At 41.5% G+C, this 21,736-nt stretch overlaps 1 protein-coding gene across 1 annotated transcript in view; it reads left to right on the forward strand.

Annotated features, from left to right (window-relative positions):
- Positions 1–20,584, forward strand: part of ehbp1 (EH domain binding protein 1) — an 88,945-nt gene extending 68,361 nt beyond the window's left edge. Inside the window, 4 exon segments of the mRNA XM_055227028.1 lie at positions 10,623–10,722; positions 12,777–12,850; positions 19,134–19,248; positions 19,623–20,584. Coding sequence (XP_055083003.1) covers positions 10,623–10,722; positions 12,777–12,850; positions 19,134–19,248; positions 19,623–19,713 — 380 coding nt within the window. The 3' untranslated portion in view covers positions 19,714–20,584.
- The last annotated feature ends 1,152 nt before the right edge of the window (positions 20,585–21,736 follow it).

The raw sequence follows: 21,736 nt of genomic DNA on the forward strand, positions 1-21,736 counted from the left end.
ACATGTGTCTCTCCGCCCTTCGTAAGCCCCTCGCGTGTTTCACACCTCAAATTCTCCATGGGCTAAACTACCTGACTTAACATTGGCTTAGCTTCACCAAGCCTGGGCTTAACTCTGAGCTTTCGCATTGATCCTATACAACAATGTTTTTAGTTCAGAGGCTGAGGGTGGTCAAGGCAAATGCACCGGTATTTGTCACTTGAGAGGGAGAAGCTTGTGTCCCTTAAAAGATTCATTTGAAATACATTTTAATTTATGTTTTTTCCTTTAGTTCTCTATGACTTGTATAATTTACGACTAAGTAATTTGATCGTGCACCCATATGTATTTTTATTATGGTTCAGAGGTTAGAGCATTGTCCTTTTTGTCAACATTGTTTCACATTTCATATTTTCAGTTTTCAAATAGTTTTAATCTGACTTGTACATATTTAAAAATGTAAGTGAGTGAAGTTTGTGGGGGAGTTGTTAATAAAATTCACACCATGGACCTTTTTGTCCTGTTCTTTCTGTGAATAAGAGAAGGCATTATACCTCTACCTTTTTGAGTCTGCCCCTCTGATCTTACAATAGGAGAGACCCAAACAGATGGGTTCGCTCCGCAGACCCCCTCTCCTCCTTCTGTCTCGACATAGCTGCACACATGATGTAACCCTCCTCCCCGGCTAGGCCACGCTCTCAAGAGGAGCAGTCAGAGGAGAAAACGAACCCAGGCCCTAACAAATACATGAAGGTTTGGTTTAGCTAAATCCCACAGATAATGGCTACTGTGTCAAAAGACTAAAGATTGCAGGAGGGTGGTGGATGGAGAGGGGGATTACTCTGGCGTTTTGCATCAGTTGCTTTCTGCTGGGTGGCCCTGCTTGTCAAAAAAGGAGGAAAGAACGGAGGGAAAAAGTGGAGAAGAGAAAAGCATTTAACGCGGTACATTGAGGAGAAGAGGGCTCTTAATGCCATCAAAGCAAGGGGAGAAATCAGCCATTAATTTATTCTGCACCCGGACACACGCGCGCACATGGAGGACCGCACATACACAGACCCTCCATATTGTTGATGTAGCAGTGGCCAACCTTGAAACACACCGCTTCAAGGTTGACAAAATGTTACCCCCTGATACCCTTTTACAGTGAAGGTGTAAAAGTGCAAATGTGCGCTCCAACCCGAAAATGATTTGAGCTCGGATTGAATTATAGACTTGACTTGAGGAGGAGAAGAAAATTTGCCCTTAGATTGGAGAGGAGTGGCAGATGACTGGGCCTTTCATAGACTGATAAGAACTGATGGAGAGGTTAATAAGCTACACACCCAGGTCAGAGCAGGCTTTTTACTGGATACAGAGCAGAAAGAAGCGCCATGATGAGACAAGGTGTATGTGTGTGTGTAAGTGTGTGTAAGTGTAAGGCACAGAAATATAAGAGAGTGGCAGGGGCAGAGTATTTTTCGAAGTAAAGGTCCCAAAGTCTCCTTTGGTCACTCAATGCTATCTCTATCTGCTATATTTTATAAATATAATTTCATATTATTTGCACTATTTCACTTTTTGTTATTTCTGTAAATGTGCTTGTTTTGGGCTAAAATCCATTACTTAACCTAGAATAGTCAGAAATGATAGTAGTGGTTTATTTGTCTGTCATTGAAATTCCTGTATGTTTTGTAAAAGTTAGACCTTGTCACATGTATGTAAGTACACCAGGCTCATTCACAAATAGTATTTTTTCCCTCCTCTTCGCTGTATAACCTGAGGCTACAGCAGGTCCCCTGCTGAGCGCAAGACAAAACCCTTAAAACATAAAAACACTAATCTCTCCCTTTTCTCACTTCTGCTTCTCCCTCTCTCAGACATGTGCTGACAGCTGTTTTTCTTTTCGCAGGCCCAGTTTATTTCAAACTTTGAGTAGTGTTTTTTGAAAGAACTTTTTTAACCATAAGAATGCAATGTGATTTATTACAAAATGTTATTTAAAAAAATACTTAACACACATAATGCTTTTTGAGTGTTGCGTCCTTTATGTGAAGTACAACACGGATAGAGCAGCTGTGGTTCTGGAGAGTGAACAGACTTTATGGCAGGTGTTTGGGCCCAGCTGCTGCACCACAGGTCTTCTATGGAGTTTTCTGAGCACAGGGAGGGAGAAATGAAATGTTCAGTGACTGCAGATTGCAGTGTTTTGACATTTTACTGCAGTATAAATGTTTTCACGATTTACCAAATGCTACATTGCCATTTTAGTAGTTTTTTATTCATGTTTGATCTCTTAATGGATGTTTTGGTCTATCAAATCTTTTCTAGCAGAAATTGAAGCTGACTTCTTCAGAGGGCATTAGTGCTGGTTTGTTGTGCTTGAAGAAGCTTTCACACTCGGCCTCTCAGGGCTAATGGAAGAGAGAAGCAAAGGTCTAGAGCACCAAGGCTCTTCTGTGAAGAATGGTGAAAAGCACCAGGCAGGACCCTACATGGGGTCTCGCCTGTGTCTTCTCCCCCTCTACACCTATCCTTGTCCCGGGCTAATAGGGAGCTCCCTATCACCCACTCACCTTAATAATAAAAGAGAGCCCCCTGTGGAAAGCAGCTAGCATGAGCCGGTTGAAGATCACGCCGTTAATAGGATGATGCCTTTTTGGCCTTTGTCATGAGATTATGAACGGGGATAGCCTCTTCTCCTGCTCTTCTTTAGACTCTCCCCACACACAGCTATAGGACGTCCTGGAGGGCCCCGTCCACTTGGAGTGGAGACAGGCGTAACAGAGCTTTGTTCCTGTGCTTGCATGGTAAAAGACTGAGCTAATGAAATACCTTTTAGGGGGTATCAGCAGGTGAGCTCCCCAATCAGGCACTGTGCAAAAACACACAGGCAGACACATATTGGCTGCTCCCCTCGCCTGCCCCCTCTCTCTATATTAATTACCTGAAGTGCTCTGGCCTCGCTGAAACCCTCTCAATTCTGCCGCTCTTTTCCTCCTCTTCACCTGACAACACATCCACACAGGCCTAACATAGCCTAAAGTGGGGTGCTGAGGAAGAGGCATGATGATAATAGTAGTAATGAACACAGTGACAATAATGAGGTAGGTAATTGAGAAATGATGTGTGGCAGGCCCCCACAATTCCCTCTTTTTCAGCCCCGAGCAAAGTGAAGACGGCTCAAAAATCATCTTATGTAGAGTCCGTGAAAATGGCTATTATGAAATATTAGGACCTGAGGTTGTATTATTTTACACTGACGATTAAGGGATCAGACAGATTTGAGATGCTATGACCTAGGTTTACAACTGCTTTTAAATATTGGACCTTAACTGACACGATCATAATATCCCAACTCTACATGCATTTCTGCTTCACTTACACTTACTAGGGCGGTAGTCGACTAAAAAGGGAACATGGCAAAAGCTATCAAAACTATTACACAACTCTAAATCAGATCCAAACGGCACTCCCAAGACTCCACCTTCATGCAGAGAGAAGTAATGGGAAACGAGGTGTATTCATATAAAGACAGATTAAACCTGTGAATCATGAGTTAATCAATGTTTTTACATCTAAATATCAAAAAATACCAAATCAAATTCAGCTAAAACCACTCACTTGGATGCGCTTGTCCCGTTTAAATCCTTACAATCTAAAGAAAATGATTAGTTGACTATTTTACATGTAGTGGAGACACATAGTAGTGAAGTTTCCATTGGAGAAAACTATCAATACTATTATTACTAGTACTACTGCTACAAAAGTGATGGCTTTAGTGTTATATTTGAACCTACATTTCAATTTAACTCATTTAAAATCATAGTCACTTTCATACAAACTTGCCATAGCGTGAATTGCTTAACACATTGCTTCTATATTTTTTAGATGGACTGAACAGCCACATTTTGTTAGTATTCCCCCCTGGCCTTCTCACCCAACGTGTGATAGGAACAGGGCGGTCTGAGCTTAAACAGACACAGACTGCCTCCACCAGCCCATAGTCTGCCACTCTCTGATAATGTTTATTGATTTGTGGCAAAAACACAATTTGATGGAGCGGGGGGATGAGGAGGCAGGGGTGGCGTAGGGGGTAGGGGGGCAGTGCATTTGTGTGACTGTCACGGCTCAGTCGCTGCACCGAGACAAACAGAGAAAATACTACGAAATGTCATTTAGGTGTATTGTCTGTGGTCAGGTTGGCTCCTATAATGGACCTGCAGGCTTTCAATGATGTCACCTGTTCAGTTCATCAGGTCATACCGTTTAGACGTAATGGGTATCAGGATGCAAAAGTTATTATGAATGTGGTGAATTGGAGGAAGTAACTTTTTAAGAATAAGATAGGGGGCAGTCCATATTTACATGCTAATTGGTATTTGATGATGAAATTTCTTTCTAAACTGCCCCAGCCTCTGTTTTCCCTTGGGTCATTTTCTTCAGTGCATCAGTTGTGTGATGTGATACAGCTGTGATGAAGTTGGATGAGAGGTGGTACATTAACACAAAGATGCAACAATCAGTCACAAATAAATATATTTCTTCTTATTTTTTCAAAAGTGAAAAGTAAAAATAAAGACGAATCATGGTGGCATAGTGGTTAAGGCTCTCAGCTCACAGCAAGAAGTTCCTCGGTTTGATTCCCAGACCAGATGGGGCCTCTCTATGTAGGTTTCAGGTGCTATAGTTACCTCTACATCCTATTTAACTAAACTGTGAATTTCATCTGGGTTTTGTCACCTTTTTAATTTTTAATCCGCTCCCAAATAGTACTAGGATTATGATAATGCCATATATTTTTGTTGTATTTGTGCAGTTTCAATTTAGTCCATAAGAATCTACTGTTTCCTTCATCTATAAAATAAGCAGAGGTAAGTAAAATATTGGATAAATTCTCTTAATATAAATGTATAGAGTCCATTATGTGATCTGTTTGCCCAAGCCCCCACCCGTCTTTGCTCTGGAAGGTGGAGGTGTCTGGAGGTTGATCTACTGTTGGCTCAGGATCACATGTGTTTGTCCAAGGGCGTGTAGCATGGGTCCGTTTATGTAGCCGTGTTAGCAAGGAGAAAACATTAGAGGGACAAAGCAATCTATTATTTAACTCGCGACAAACTTCCAACAATGGCTCTGTAGACTTGACTGGTGATATTCACTGCAGTAGAGTTGATGTACCTTATACTTATAACTCACTGGCAAAATTTATAAATGGTAATCAATACATATCCGTAACAGTAATTGTTATTATTTGTCTTTTCATTTAATACATGGCTGATTTAAAGAATGGCATAGAAGTGTGTCAAGTTTTTTATTTTTTTAGTCCAACTAATATAAAGAAAGTGTGTGGTACTACTATAGGCTTTAATCCATCATCCTGCTCTCACTGTACTATGATGTTGTGTAATGTATTGCTTTTAGGTAGATAATTTTAACATCTGTCCCGGGACAACAGACGAAAAATTACCTTTTGGATCATTTTGGTACATTTACAGTGATGTTAAACAAATAAAATAACAAAATAAAGAAAAGAATGTGTTAATTCCTCAGTAATGAATGGATGTTTAATAGTAATACATTTAAATAATAGCACTTAAAAATACTTGAATGACATTGTGGAAAAAGTAAACAAAAAAAGACATTCATATTTTAGTAAGGTTATTGTTAATTGTGTTAAAAATCATATCTTTGGGGTCAAAATTTTAAAAAGGGCCCTCAAACAGACCAGATCACAAGTGTTGCCTACCTCGTCACTTTATTGATGAGTGCAAAAGACACCTGTCATGTGTTGAATAATTGATATGTTATTGATTGTACTGTTGATCACTGCATGTGAATGACCACACCTGCTGCTGCTGGGCTTTGGCTCTGGAGCGGAGAACTGCAGAGTAGAAACTGCACTGAAATAATTATACAGTGCTACTTATGATTTTAAAGAGTCAATTCACCCCTTTACCCCCAAACCCCTCAGCCACACACAGACCGCTCCCCTGCTCCTCCACTTCCTCCATTGTGAACCGCAAAGCAAGCAGTGGTTGACAAATGACACCGGTGGAAAAGGCAGCTATTGTGGCGCAGTGTAAGGAGGGCGATTTTTTTCTCGTTTTTCTTTTTTTTTTTGTATTTTACGTTTCCGGGGGGAGGTGAGAGTGAGTCGGTTAATGTGCTCCATTCAGCAGACATTATACACAGGTTCAATAAAGCTGGAATCTGCTCTATATGCTGGGACTATTGTGCTATTGAGGATGACTAAAAAGGCCTCGAACAAGCCTCCATGGAAAAAATTACAACAGCACCACTCCAGTAGAGAGGCCAATAGAAAGGGAGCGGGCAGGAGGAATCGCATGTATGCAGTGGGTGAGTGTGGTCTGATTCTTACACATTCACTGTTGTAATTTTGACTGTTAAATCGCTGCTTGTATATTGTTACTATTAGGGATTTATTTGCAGATTTTTTTTAGTAACATTGTAAAGTTCAAAATCATTGGTGCTGCTTACAGACAGGCATTCTCAAGACACACAAACTTCCTGTATTAATCTCCTATAAGTTGTTGCAGCTTTACTTTTAATATGATTTCTCAGGGCCTGTTTGCTCCCTTGCATACAAGCATCTCTCTCTTCCCCTAATAAGACAGGCCTGTACTCACATTAATTAAATCAAGACTTCACTCAGCTACTTACGCACAATTCGCCCCCTCTGGTCGTCCTCTCTGATTAGCCCGGCCCCTGTCATGCATATTCACGTCGCCGCAGTGACAGCCTTTTAACGAGCTCTTACCTAATCACAGGAAACAATGTTCATCCTGTTCTTTTTATTCCTCCTCTCGCCGTTGCCTTTCATGCATCTCTGGCTTTCATCTGCCTGATCCCCGCTGATATCAGACGGCTCGGCGCTCGGATGAAGCCAGCCATGGGAGAGACAGACAAGTGTGGAGCGTCCCGAAATAAAACACAGGGACTTGGACACACAAGAGAAGTCGGGGTCTGCTCCCTCGCTCTCCTCCTTCACTCACTTCTCCTCCTCCCTGGTCTTTTACATGTCCAATAGATAAATTGGATTAGCAGCTATTGGATTAAATGACAAAATGGTGGGACAAGAAATGAGATGTACGAGCTCTGGTCTTTTATTGCGGTGTGTCTCGTCATGCATTTGCAATTATTAGTGCCAAGTATTGGCCTTGTAGGAATGCTTATTCTTTCAGACATCAATTTATATGTATATTCAAGAGTCTTGTTTTTGAATAATAACATCATCGGGCTTATACTTATTGAGTACTCTTCCTGACACAATATTCTTTTATCCAGGCTGGGGTCCAGCACAAGCCCTGGACACTTATGGATTTTTCGTGGCTTTATTAAATCTAGTGTTTGCTGAATTCTTCTTACAGAGGGGCTTAGGGCAGAGATGAGATAGAATCTAAACTTAAAACTGTCAACTCTAAATGAATAAATCCTTGTTTTTCTTTGGGACACATTTTTATAACAGAAATTAAAGTCAATCGGTGACCTCCATCAGCGCTGGTCTGGCCACCTCAGGGACGGTTTCATTATTTCCCTCTGAACGAAGAGTAAAAGTGGGCGAGATGACTATCTTAATCTTATTTGGCCATTGAAGCTCATTCTGATTCTCTTTTCACCGCTGCTTTTTCTTCCTTTGTGTTATTTTGATTTCCTCCAAACAATCGGCCATGCTAAGAAGGCTTTCCACCTGACGTATGGGGATAATGTGGGTCTGTGTCACTGAATCCGGTCATGTCCGTATGTGAGACAGAGAGAGTGAAACAAGAGCGTGCAGACAGGCAATCAGATAGAGCAGTTGTCGCGATGTGTGTATCAGTTGTATCTTGCCAGAGCCACTGTGTGCCTATGTGTCGGATTGATTGTATCTTTTGTGCGTTTCTCACCATTGTCGACACATTGATAACAGAGAAGCAGCAAACGTGATATTAATGATGATAACGTGTCTTGCAGGAAGGGGGACACCCAGTGTATCCAGCACAGACACTTTTCTCCTAATGCTTTGATGTCATGATCAAACATTGCACCTGTGCCAAATTTCGTGCTCTCCGTCTCCATAGACTTTGGCCTGTTTCCTTCGCGCCCTGCTCGGTGTTGAACACATAGAATCGGCCTGTGAGGCAAACAGCAAGACCCTGAACGCCTCCTGCCAAACTGCCAGATGCTTTGATCCAATATGGCCCCCTGAGAGCCAGCATGGATCCACCGTGTCTCAGAGCCAGGGCTGGTTTCACCAACACAGTGTCAGCCATGTTTGCCAGGGATATTTACACCATTTGTCTTGATGATGCACAACAATCAACGCTTCTCTCATCCTTTCATATGGCACTTAGGAGATGTGTTGTTTTGATCACAAATCGCTGTCCCATTGGGGGAATCAGTTAACTTTTTTTCTTTTTTTTTTTTTTCCTAATATATATTGTTGTTGTTTTAAACCTGTTGTTGAATTTTGACAAGTACTTCCTTCGTACTTCATTATGCGTACACTGTATCAAACGCTCCTCACTAAATGCTTGTGTGTGTCTCTTTAAGAGTCAGGTAGAGTGGGAGGGTCAAAGGTCAGCCCTGGAGAGGCAGAGTGAGGAGGAGCAGCTGTCGTGCGTCTCCGCTTCTTTGCTTCACTCACCTGCCTCCCCCTCGTCCCGTCTGTCCTTCCCGCTACCTTTCCTCTGACCTCCTCTCCTCCTTCGTCTCCTCAGCCTTTCCCCTTCTTCCTTTTCACAAAATGGGAGCGGTGGTTGGCTGGTGGCTGCCGAGCGGTGGGGGATATAGCTTTATAATCCCCCTTTCGTCTCCAGCCTGCCTCACCACAATGTCACAGGAGCTTAATATTTGCCATTATTATTTGCTTGTTTTATTTGACTTCGAGGCAACACAATGACCTGTCAGTGGCGGCTTTATCCCCCCTCCGAGTGTCGTCCGTTTCAAAGTTGACTACAGTAATCCACGAGCCCCGATTTCTGCTAAATCCTGGAGCTTTCTTTCATTCGCACTTTTCCTCTTTCCCTCCCACCCCTCTTCTCTATCCCCCTAAATGAAATTACATACATCTGCTGGCTCAGAGTATCTGCAATGTCCACACACCCACCACTGTCCACACATATTCTCTGCCTTTCATCACCAGCAACACAAAAAAATACCAAATGAAAATATAATGATATCCCAACCAATAGGACTGAACAATATGCTGTATCAAAATCAAATTGAAATCGTAATTTAAGTTAGAGCAATTGTTTAGATAATAGAATGTCCTTTGCAAAGAACAAAATGTCCTGTCCTTTTATAGAACAATCTTGTTGGACCTGTAGTTTTGACGTACAAACACATGCACGGGACTGTTGTATTAGTTTCAGTTCATATTTCAGTCTTTTCAGTGTTAAGGTTCCCAGAGTTGTTTATAATTTCTAGTCTGAAACAGAATCCTACTAATTTAAACAGCAAATTTAGTCATTCTACCCTACTCACCTACCTGTTACATTACAACTTTCTATAAGTCCAAGGCCATTGAATAAAAAAAAAAAAAACTCAACTATTTGGTTTAAATGGTTGCCATAGTGACAAAGCCTTGTCTCTAGAGAAGGTGAGAAAGCTGCAGATGAAATACAAAAGCTCATATAAGATGATTTTTGATCTCTGTTTTCCCATTTTATCGCTCACAGATGTGGAGAGCTTGAACGCTGCTTTTACTGATAAAGCAGCCACAGCCTCAGCTCATGTCCCAACTGAAATGACCACCCATTTAGTAAACTGTTGGCATTTGTTCAGAATTGTTGTTCAGAATGTACAGCTATAGGTTTGCAAAATCAAATAATAATGACAATAGTTTTTAGAGTACTTTTGGTTCCTCTCACCCGCATGTGAGAAGAGGCAATGAATCAAATTGCCTTTAGTTGTTTGAATATGAGTGGAGCTTTATCTTTTTATGTATCTGCCAGATTGTTGGTGTAATACATTAAATAAATAACTAATTTAACTTAAGAAACCAAAGCCTGTTATAATTGTTCCTCTTAGTGATAATCATATTTGTAAGATTAGTAGCTTATCCCATGGTCTCCACTGTAGCCGCTATGATCCTGCTAATGCTAACATTTATCTCTGTCTGGTTGCTGTGTAGTGCCAGTATCAGCTGTGTGTATCCCACTGAAGCCTGTGACTTAGAGCTAATGCTTTAGCCGCGGGCGAAGGCCAGGCTTATATTAGCCATGCATCGGAGGCTTGCTAACTCACCGCGGGCTGGGCAGGTATTACTGTAAGCACGGGAGACTGAAGGAGCTGTGTTAGGTCTGCTCTGGAGGCCTGCTGAGTTATTGCTGGATATGTATTGGCCGACACTGAGAGACTTGACTGTAATCGCAGAGTTAATCCCAGCCTGGTTGAAGCCATATTGACGTTGTGAAGTCGTGGTGTGAAGCATGAATGTTTACACAGCGAACATACACACTTAAGTGAGCCGGTGCGGTGGGCTAAGAGACCACTCTGAGCTGTTTATTCACGGTATTTAGGTCATTATTGTTACGGCCTCTCTAGGTTTGTTTTCGTAATTGCTGTTTGTCTGATTTACATTAACCTTAAATGAGAGATCAGTGATTGTGCTTGTATGATGACACTGGAGCTAACTGCTTTTTCTGTGTTTTTTTTTTTTTCAGGCAACAACAAAGAGGAGGAGGAGTCCATGATGCAGGAGTGGTTTATGTTGGTCAATAAGAAGAACGCGCTCATCCGGAGACAGAACCAGCTCTCCTTGCTGTATGTATTTCACCATTTCACACCAGTCCCCTTAACTTTATATATTCTATTTTCACCTTTCACATTCACATAGTCCATATACTGAACAATATGCTGCGCTCCAGTTGTGAGGGTTTAAATCTTGATCCTAAAAAAACGCATTATAATGATAATAAATATAATTGGGGTGATCATAAACTCTCAGATTTCACATACGAACCTGTTTTAAGAGGTTAGACGGTGAACTACGAGATTCCAGTGCAGTTTTTTGCTATATGCCACGACTATGCATGTCAGAAAAAAATGTGAATCACAGGAAAACACCGAAATCAATGTTTGCTTGTGTGTCCTCAAAATGACTCCTTAGGCATATCAGTGGCATAGTCTGTTGACGTTTTCGTACACACTTTGGAGTCAGATTTGAAGATGGTTCTAAAAAAAAAAGTCCCTGCCTCGAGTGGTAAAATTATGTATTGGCTAATTCCAGCTTAGACGTGAGATTCATAAACACCATAAAACGAGTGGAAGCAGACCAGAGAAATGTACATCCCTAGACTCTCATCACCCCCTGTGTCGATGAGCTCATTGATTGACATGTGGATCGGATATGAAATCAATAGAAATGTAGCAATCATGACTCTATAGGCAGTCTCTTTGTATGTGGTCAGCTGTGGCAGGTGAGACTCACACACACACAGAGCACACACACTTCACACACTTTTCTTCATTTGAGATCTGAACGAGCGCGAGCGGAGACTGAAGTATTCATAATCACATTACATCGTGGGAAAGGGGAGCCTTTTAAAGTGGCCAATTGACAGAGGGCCTGATTATGAGCCCTTTCTGTTCTCTCTTTGTGGAGGCGAAGAGAAAAGGCGTCTGTGAAGGACAAATTCTATTAAGGGCCAAATGAGCTCATTTTATAATATGTCTGAAAGAGGCAGGAATTTAATTTGTGAACCATACACATAAACCAGAGGGATCCATGAACGCACACACTATCGCGCTCTGGTAAAGGTCATATCAGCCTCACTTTCTATATGTTAGTTACCATTTTATTTTAATTTAACAAGATTTTCACTGCTCATTGCTCCATATGTACGCTGATCCTAGAGAGTGAGGAATACTGGACTGTCAGATCATTCATATATAGTGTTTTCAACCTGCAGTATTTGGAAACATCAGCCTGCGTTTAAGTATGAAGTTAGCTACTAATCTGAGAGGTTTGGAGAGACACACGTTTTCCAAATGGATTTCTAAATGAACAGAAGGTATTGCAGAAATGTTTAATATTGTGCACAGTGTCATATTTTATTTGAAACATAATTATCTATTTTCACAATCAATCCATCTAACACTTTATATACCAGGGTTCCCACGTGTCCTGGATATTCTGGAAAACCTGGAAAATACAGACGAACATGGAAAATTTGAAAAAAAGGTCAAATATCCTGGAAAATATGTATTTTGTTCATGAAAATTTCTCCACTCTTTCTTAGTATTGGATATCACATTAATAGAGACTTGTGCTGTCATCTATTACAGCAGTTGTTTTTGTATTTTTACTCTAAAATCCACTAAAATACAGGAAATTACACCTATTTTGTCCAAATTTCTCAGAGGTACACTCCCAAACCCTCCTATATATTTTATTTACCCTAAGCTTAGACTACATCTTTATTATTAAAACTGTATTTAAAAAACTGTATAAAACGGTGGTCGTGTGTTTGTAGATACTGGGACTACAGAAATAAAAATGTTCTGGAAAATGATTTCAAGCAAAGTGTGGGAATCCTGTATACTTTTGACTATTACTACTTAATGTAAGCTCACCAATGCAGCCAGTGTGAATGTATTTAAATGTTTCCTGACTTTAACCCAGGGCTCTATCCACTCCACAGTGTGTATCAGCTGTGCAGTAGATTAATGTGAAGCCAGTGCAGGTCCAGGAGACTAACAGAATCAATGTTTATTGCAGGTTTCTTTAAGTGCTTAATGATTTAGTCATTAACATATTGATGAAGTTTGTTGTCACTCACTGCCTGTGTTTTTCCTCTCTTCAACTCTTGCCACAGGGAGAAAGAGCATGATCTGGAGAGGCGCTTTGAGCTGCTGAACAGGGAGCTCAGAGCCATGCTGGCCATAGAGGGTAAGCCACACATCCACACTGCTGTAATGAGAGCCGCCAGGTGTCAGACACTCGCAATTCTCAACTTTTCTCCATTAACGCCATTTGCAAAACCAGGTAGCGCCACTTAAATTAAATTCTGTACAATGCAGGAGCCAAGGATTAGCGTCAGTCAGTGGAAATAAAAGCAAACCAATAATCTGACAACATGCTGACAGAGAAACTTAACAAGGTTCAGGCTGTCACATTATTTAATCAGAACAACTACAGCAACTCTTTTACTTTCTAAAGTGTTTTTATGCCAGAAATCTGTCGCAGTCGTTAAATTAAACCAAACATTTTTACAGGTAGATCTACAGTAGAGCTCAGCATGCAAACATGAGTTCTTGAATATTGTCCAGATGTTTGCTTCATTTTGCGCCTACAGCTGTGTTATTTAAATTCTAGGTTGACTTCTTGATGAGGATTAAGATGTGCGCTTGCCAGGGATTTCACTCGTTGATATTTGATCAATGCTATCTGTTTCCTACCTAGACATGGTTAGCTGAAGCCTGAATTGAAAATTAGCCACAGCAGCGCAGAGCAAAGGCTGCGCAGGGGGTTTAAAAAATCCAAATGCAGGTAAATTATTGAAAGCTTGTTAACTGCAGCGCAGCCAGAAATGCAGCCATTGTGTCGCATCAAAGTTGTCAGGGGTCCAGGGAAGTTTAATCCCCTTCGACGCCGTCCTCTTTGGCAAAATGAACCTTTTGCCAAATCAATGCTAATTGATTTTGCCATTCGACATTGACCACCGCCAACCCCTTTCCCCAAACCCCCCTCTGCATACAGCCTTCGGACACCCATTGTAATTACACTGGGCACCTGATAAGCTACCTGGTCCATAATAAATCAATTGTAATTAGCAAGAAAGGCGGGGGCGGGTGGAGGAGCGGGCATGCGTACCAGTCTCGGCGTTCCTGATTTGCCTCTGTCTTCGCCGGGCCGTTTTATTTATTTATTTTTATTGAGCTGCAGCTACAGTCAAAGGGAAGGCTTTACGCTTTTCTGCTTCATGGATCTCCTTGTCATCGTGCATTTTCACTTTTCTCTCCAAATCCTATAATTCGTTCTATTTTTTTCCTGCAGTTTAACGCATTCTGTACCATTTTGAAGTACAAAACAAAGATTACAACTTCATTCAAGAAGATCTGGAATATATATTTACCTCGGAAATTAGATATTTTTTCATTTTCTTTGTCCAGTAACGTAAGCCATGTTCTGTGTGAATAGAAAGTATCGAGGAGCGGAGGTGTGAAGGTGTTGTGTGGTGTCACCTCTCTCCTCTCCTCCTTCATGTGGACTTGTTGGATTTGCCGCTGTCTAACTTATCAGCTGGCCTTCGTTCCCCCCAAGGAAAGCACTTAACATTCACCTGCTCCTGCTTTCTGTAGCCGCCACAGATAGGAGCAGGCTGCAGAGGAGAGTGTCCCTGCACCTGTCTTTGAACATTTGCTATGTGTTGTTCAGTGTTAAAATGCCCAGCTTTTATTTTGTTCTTAAGTCCTGGTGATATGTCTAACCAGTAAATCCAGACAGAAACAAAGGAGGAGATTCAAGTTTCAACAGTTCGGAAACTCCTACTGTAAAAAATGTATACCTCCGAGTTCGCTCAGACTACATTACGTTACCATTACCTCAAAGTCCATTGTAAAGGGTCACTGTCATAGGATGCACTACGCCTATAATTATCTGTGTAGGATTAGCTGTAAACTATGAAAAATGAACATGTAAATGGATACCCAGTAATACTACTACTATTACTACTACTACGACGACGACTAGTAAAGTGAATGAAGTCATATAGAGGGACGCAAGCAAAACACCAAACAATATCTTCTGACGCCTACATTTCAGGGGTTAAAATGCACCCACCGAGTTGCACATTAAACTGGTCAGTTCTTCCCAAAATAGCAGGACTTATGTGAGGGTTACTGTACAATCTTTACTTATGAAGCTCACCGGCATAGTTTCTTGTTTCACTTCAAATACATTAAAGAAAAACTGTGAAACTTGTGAATTTCTGCTCGACTTAAAATCACTGTACCTGCTTTTTACTGTCTTAAAACCATGAAAAACAGAACTATTTCTCACTTCCCTTATGCAATTGCTACCTAATTATTCACCACAAGTTTATAAGTCTGTTTCACGACTTTCTGAGGCTAGACTGGAGTTTTGCAATCACACCGCTGCTAATAACTAGTATGCTAACAGGGCACAGGCCTTACTTCCTGATAAAACATTTTATAATTCGATGCATCCAGCGCCCTGTGGTTTTATTTTGACCCTAAACTTTTACAATATATCAGTCCTGGGCCAAAACTAATTTTAATTTATCACACGAAACTGTGATAAACATCGAAACAGTCTCTTTAACTACATAATTTGAAACACTGTTTAACTGCATAAACTGAAAGAGCCATTTAAACTACATAATCTGAAACATCCTTTTAACTAAATAATCTGAAATGTCCCTTTAAACTACATAATCTGAAACACTCCCTTTAACTACATCATCTGAACCACTTCCTTTAATGGCATCATCTGAAAGAGCCATTTAAACTACATAATCTGAAACACTCCCTTTTACTACATATAAATAATTCACAGATGTTTCAGCCATATCATGTTTAGTGGGAGACAAATATAGAGTAAAAAAGTGATGCAGAACACAGGGCAGAACTACAGACAGTGAGAGCAGAAGGTGAGACAAACGATACGTCTGTAGAAGCGTCTGAAATCTTACCCATCTCTGGCCCTGGGGATACGCACACTGTGACTAATTTAGTTGCATCATTCCTAAATAGTCTACTAGGTCACACGTCTGCGTACGAGCATTCAGTTTCCTCTGGACCAAAGCGGGGGCTCATTGGGTGCTACGTCAAATTATTGTTCTTTAGTTAATTATATTCAGCTTTCTGTTATAGGGTGCCATTTTGAGGACCACTGACCATTCAAAAGAAATACCCGTAGTTGTGAAATGGTAGTTTCTATGGCAAAGATCCTAACTTTTCATATTCTTGAGACTCATGGATGTTTGTTTCTTTCCTAGTCCCATGCCTGGATAAACGGGAGGACACTACGGCAACAGAAAAACACATGTACTAATCAATAAGTAAATCTCAGCACAATGGGAGACAGATGACTCGCATTGATCCTTAAAGACTTCAGAAAACGTACTTACTTGCTTTTGAAACCACAGAAGTCTTACTGAGCATGCCCAGTAAACCCCCCTCTTGCATATGCATCATTGGGGCGACGCCAGGTACCATCTGTATGCCCCGCTCCTCTCGCTGCCACAAAATGGATCCACTATGGCCTCTTTATCTGCTTACTGATTCTCACCTATGTATCGGCGGTGTCGGGGTCCGCCGGTGGGCTGTGTTCGTGCATGTTTTAAAGTGGACGCCCTCCTGCCATCTAAAAGGGATTTATGCATAGACGGGTCCCTGAGTTTTTCCTGTTACGGTTTGATATGATAAGCTTTTTTATATGTTTAAAATCAATATGTAATCCTATGCAGGAGCTTATCCCACCCCACACCCCTCCCACCAGCAACACTCCCACCTCCAAACACACAGCGCATTTGTAAATCTATTTGGGCTTTGTAACACATCGGGGCAGAACGCTACAGACCCTGATTGATTAGGTTCACCGAGGAATCCTATCACACCCGCCACTTTTGATGATGTCGCCAACTCTTTCAGGGGCGCTAGTTGACTGGAACAGCCGATAACAAGTAGTGTTGCTTCCACAGGCCGCTGAACTCCCCTCGTTAATTTACTTTATTTTGTGAGGCTGTTTGGGCTGGATTTTCAGTGATACTCATTTGAGGTACACACAGTGAGAATAAAAACTCAAGTTTGTTGGTTTTATCCCTTTCAATGCATTAGTGTTATATACTTATCAATTACAGTTGTTACAGGTGTAGTACGTTTCGTATTGTTTACACAAATCTAAATCAGTGAGTTTTTTCCCTGGTTGCTTTCATTTTGTCTGCTTCTTTTTCTCTTTGACTTTCCTCCCGCCCGGTGTCACTTCTCTTGCCTTCATTTGGATATCGGCCAAAAAAACGGCTTTTGGAACCCACAGAATGAGCTAAATCAGCGAGAGGAAAAACAAGAGAGGCGTCAGTCTAAGTTTGTATTTTGATTCGTATCATTCCTTTACGTCTAAGTCTAGAGAACAACCTGTCGCTCCTTCCTGTTTGACTGTAAACAGACGTGTCGTGCAGGGCAGTGCTCTGATTGGTTGCCCTCGTTCTCTCTCATTGCTCCCTGAAAACGTGGCTTTGCAGCACTTTGGTGTCTGTTGAATACATTTGTGTGCGGAGGCCATGGGGAGGGGTTCATGGGGATTTGAACCAGTGCATTCTTGTGTGGCGGTTGCACACTCACATGGTTACCATCTGCGTGCACGGCCAGGGTTATCTGAATACGCGCCCACTGTCTGAGCACGATCCTGTCGCCCCGATAGAGAGAGGAAAGGGGGCTAATCCAACGGGATTGTACGCCCTGCCTCCAAGTCTCCCCTCTTTAACCTCACTATGTGCTCAGGGGCGGGGCCTCTATACCCTTCAGTCTTTTTCGGTGGGAGGGGTTTCTGCCCTTGGGGGCGGGACTTGTGCAGGGCTGCAGGGTGTTTTGTTGTTTCTGTGTGTCTGGTTACCCAGCCTGCCCTGCTCTGGTGTTGCCTGGTCACGTCTCTCATCGGCTCTCTTTATTGTTTACCTTCTTAATGAGGGGGGCGGGACTCTGACTCTGTGATTGACAGCTGCGGCTTAGCCCCGTAACCCCCCTCACTACACCCTGGGGTTCACCAGGACTTTGGCTTTTTGGCTGCAGTAGCTCAGGAAGGTGGGGAGTGGAGTTTTTACATACTTAAGTGATTTTTTTTTGTTTTTTTGTCTGACTGAATGTGAGGCACTGTTGGAGCAGGTCTGTGAGAGACCGGAGTGGTTATGGCAAATATTGCATTACTTAGTCATCATGAAGATGACTCATGCATTTCTAAACTGTTTAAAACATCTCTTGTTTCCTTCTGTCACTTCAAACACATTTAGAGACATATTAAGACAGACTTTAAAATATTTGCCCACCAGACTACAAAGACACACCAGCCATATTTGCTTCCCAGAGTAGGAAGAGAAGAAAGGGAGAGTGTTGGAGCGGGCCAAATATTGGGACTGTGTTCATTTCGGTCCATGGCTGACTTCAAAGTGTCCGGAGAGGCCAGAGGAGAGCAGACCTTTCAGGACAAACAGACTGAGCGCAGCGGGACACACACACTCCTCGGCCCGCCTCACTCCCACAATTTGACTCAATAAGGGGGTTATTTATTTTTAATAAAGCCCCACTTACAACTGACATTTTAGCACCTTCCTTTTATTATAAATCAATAGGTGCTGAAATGTGCAACGTGGTAATACAGGAGGTTAACTCCTAAAAACACGTGACATGTTTAGTGTGGGGCGCTGCTCTTATGATAATGAATCTATTATTTTCAAACCAGGAGTTTTAAGCAGGAGGGAGTTGAGGCTCCTAAGGGTGCCAGGCGGATATTCTCCCCCGGGGGAAAGCAGCTCTCCCGTGGGCTGCCCTCTCCTCTGGGAGCAGCAGAGGGGATTTGGATCAGGGTCCCACCTGGATCCTGTGGGGCCCCTTCCTGAACGGACCCCAAAGAACTGAGACTGGGGCACACCTGTTTATTTTTTGGAACACATTTATTGAATTATTCATACATTTAAAACAATAATTACAGTTATTATTAGTTTTTAAATAGAATCAAATAATCCCTGTGTTACATTAAACAGAGTTAGAAGCATTTACAACCAAATGTACTTTGTTTTTCTGTTGTTTTTTCCTTTATTAAAGTAAAACAAATTTGTTTTTTAGACTTTAGTAAACTCCTCACATAAAAGTTCTTTTTTGATTCCAGATATTCTTTGCACACACTGATTATTAACGCAGTGATCAGCAGAAACCCTGTGCTGGTCATGACGATGTCTTTAGTGGTTTTTGTGTGGGCTCATACTTGAGAGAGGCTGATGGAGAGATGATCACACCACATGTGTGTGGCCTCCTCCAAGGTAAAATCATGTGACGCAGATTTGAGCTGCGGAGGTTTCAGACGCAGCAGTGCAGGCTCATATCACTGTAATAATCATGTTTTCTTCTAGAGTTTGAGTCTTTGGTAAAAGACACAGTTTGTGGATGTTTGTCCAGTGTGTTGGAAATGCCCAGTGACTTTCATGTGGTGGTTACAGATTGGCAGAAGACTGAGGCTCAGAAGAGGCGCGAGCAGCTGCTTCTGGATGAACTGGTCATTCTGGTCAACAAACGGGACGCTCTGGTCAGGGATCTGGATGCCCAAGAGAAAGAGTAAGTTATTTTAAGAGTTATAGAAAATATAAAGAAAACAATAGAACATATTTTTGTGAAGTCTAAATCAAGTTTTTGTTGAGTCTGTGGAGGCGGCTGCTTATCTTTACATTTACAGACATTTCTGGGAAAAGAGTTTACAGCAGGTTAAGCCCGCCTCCAGTCACAGGGTAGCGCAGCAGCAGTGCACCTGTGGGGGCGGGACTTGGTCCAGATTGGAGCCCTGATTGGCTGAAAGGGTGCCAGGCAGGTGAAGGGTCAGACCTGGGCCACTGGCGCCGTGCCAGTCCTCCGGTGGCACATAGATGGTTGCCACAGCGATGGTTTACCTGTCCATCATGACCTTCTGACCTTCTGACCTTTGACCCTCACAGGGCTGAGGAAGAGGACGAGCACCTGGAGAGGACACTGGAGCAAAACAAAGGCAAGATGGCCAAGAAAGAGGAGAAGTGTGTTCTTCAGTGATTGTCATGACACTACAGACGACAAATGTAGCCGATGAAACAATTGTATAATAACATTATTATAGTGGGTTTCCGGTTTCTTATTCACTCAAGAGGCTCTGGTGAATATTTGAGCCTAGCGATGCCTTTGCACCAACTTTTCAATGATGTAAGCAGTGTCTATTATATTCTATACTTTGTTTTATTTTGGGTTTGCTTAATGAGGAAAGGTACTTTAAAAAACCTGCATGAGCAAAAAGTGCAAAACCTGTCGACTGTCCTGTTTGAATCTGAGCAGCAGCACAAGCTTTTCTGAGGAGACTGAGGTACAGCACAACAGACTTTTGTAGAGTCATAAAGAGAGTGTGTTTTCAATTGGACTTTTAATGGAAAAAAACAAACAAAACATATGACTTTTAAAACTACTTCATTACTTGACTATGTATTTTTTATTTTTTTCACTCTTGTAACATATCTTAAGGGGAACTATAACATGAATAATGTCTATTTCACCTTTCTTAATCCTTTTTTATTGTTATTCAAAGCCGTTTACCAAACGTTTGAGCTGGTTCAGCCTATTTTGAATCATGTCTTGTATATTTTCATCCTGCTCTGACCAGTAGCTACAATCTTCCTTGTTGGAGGAATTCTTGCAGTCAAAAACAATGATATATTATTTATTGCCGTTTCCTTTAAGCTGCTTGTGAGTAATCTACCATTGCATTTCATGCATTTTGCTCAACAACTGACTTTGTATTTATTATATGCAGAAGTGACTTCCACTTTCATAGCTTCACTTCTCACATGTTTAAGTGTGGACATTGCTGTTTATTTATTCCAGTGTCATAACCCATCTTCAATAAAGTTCTGCAGTTTCATATCCATAAACTCAATGTGTCTCTTTATTTTTATTGTATTTGATGAAATGTTGTAACATTAATTATTATTATTTCGACTGAGCTTGTCTTGTTTAGACTAATTTAAATAAACGCGGGATACTTTTATATTTTACGCATTTTTTAAAAGTTTGGATCAGTCCTTGTCATTAATTTTCAGTCTGATCAATGTTTCTTTTCTGTTCACCTCATTTTATTATGATAAAGTAAAAACCCCGCGCGCTTGTCTGTGGCGCGCGCAGGTCCAGTGTCTCCAAAAGCCTTTAGTCTGAGCCATCGTTTAGCGACGCTTTTTATTCCGCGCTCTGTTCAATTCCCCTGTGATTTGTGCGCGTTTATAAATGAAAATTGGCGTTCGGGGTTTTGTGTTTGAGGTCGGTGAGAGCCGCTTCCTCAGAGCAGATTAGCGCAGATGTTGTGCTGCTGCGCGCGCTGGACTGGACACACAGATGCACACAAATGTGAAATTAGATTAGGAAAAACACTGGTGTGGATTTAAATAGAATATTTCTCGCGTCGTTTAATGAGCGCTGTGTTTACCTCCAACTGAAATGAAATGTGTTTGGTTTTAACCCTGCACTTGATCCCTGCAGGCAGCCTCCCATCCCTGATTAGAGCGGCAAAATGGCTTCTGACAGCAGACGTCCTCCCCGGCCTTTCCAACACTTTCAAATTAATTTGCCAATTCGTTTCTTCTCTGCTTGGGACCTGGTGCGTTTGTCGTTGACTTTAATAGTTGGGTGTTCCCCCGAGGCGTTTTGTTTTACTGTGTGTTACAGGGAGTATCAGGGCCAGCTGTAATCTGCAGAATAAAGTCACAGAAATACTGAAGGACTGACTGCATGGGGCTGCGCGCGCTCTCAGCTCAATCAAATTATTTGAACAGCTGTCAGCTTCAGATCAAATCAAACTAAATTAGTATTCACTTTGCATTTTGTTGCCCACAGTCAGTGGGATGTTCGTGCGTAAAAGTTATTTTTGGTTAAATATAAAATTTAACCAAAATTTGAGCGGATCATTTTAATCAGACTATTGGACTTTTCGTGAGAACAAAATACATTAAAAAGTTTATTAGCCTCTATTTTAAACTATTCATCAATTTCCTATAGGCCTAGAAGTTGCGTTAAATATAAATATCCTTTTTTTGTA

Source organism: Periophthalmus magnuspinnatus, chromosome 15 (assembly GCF_009829125.3).
Source record: "Periophthalmus magnuspinnatus isolate fPerMag1 chromosome 15, fPerMag1.2.pri, whole genome shotgun sequence".
NCBI lineage: Eukaryota > Metazoa > Chordata > Actinopteri > Gobiiformes > Gobiidae > Periophthalmus > Periophthalmus magnuspinnatus.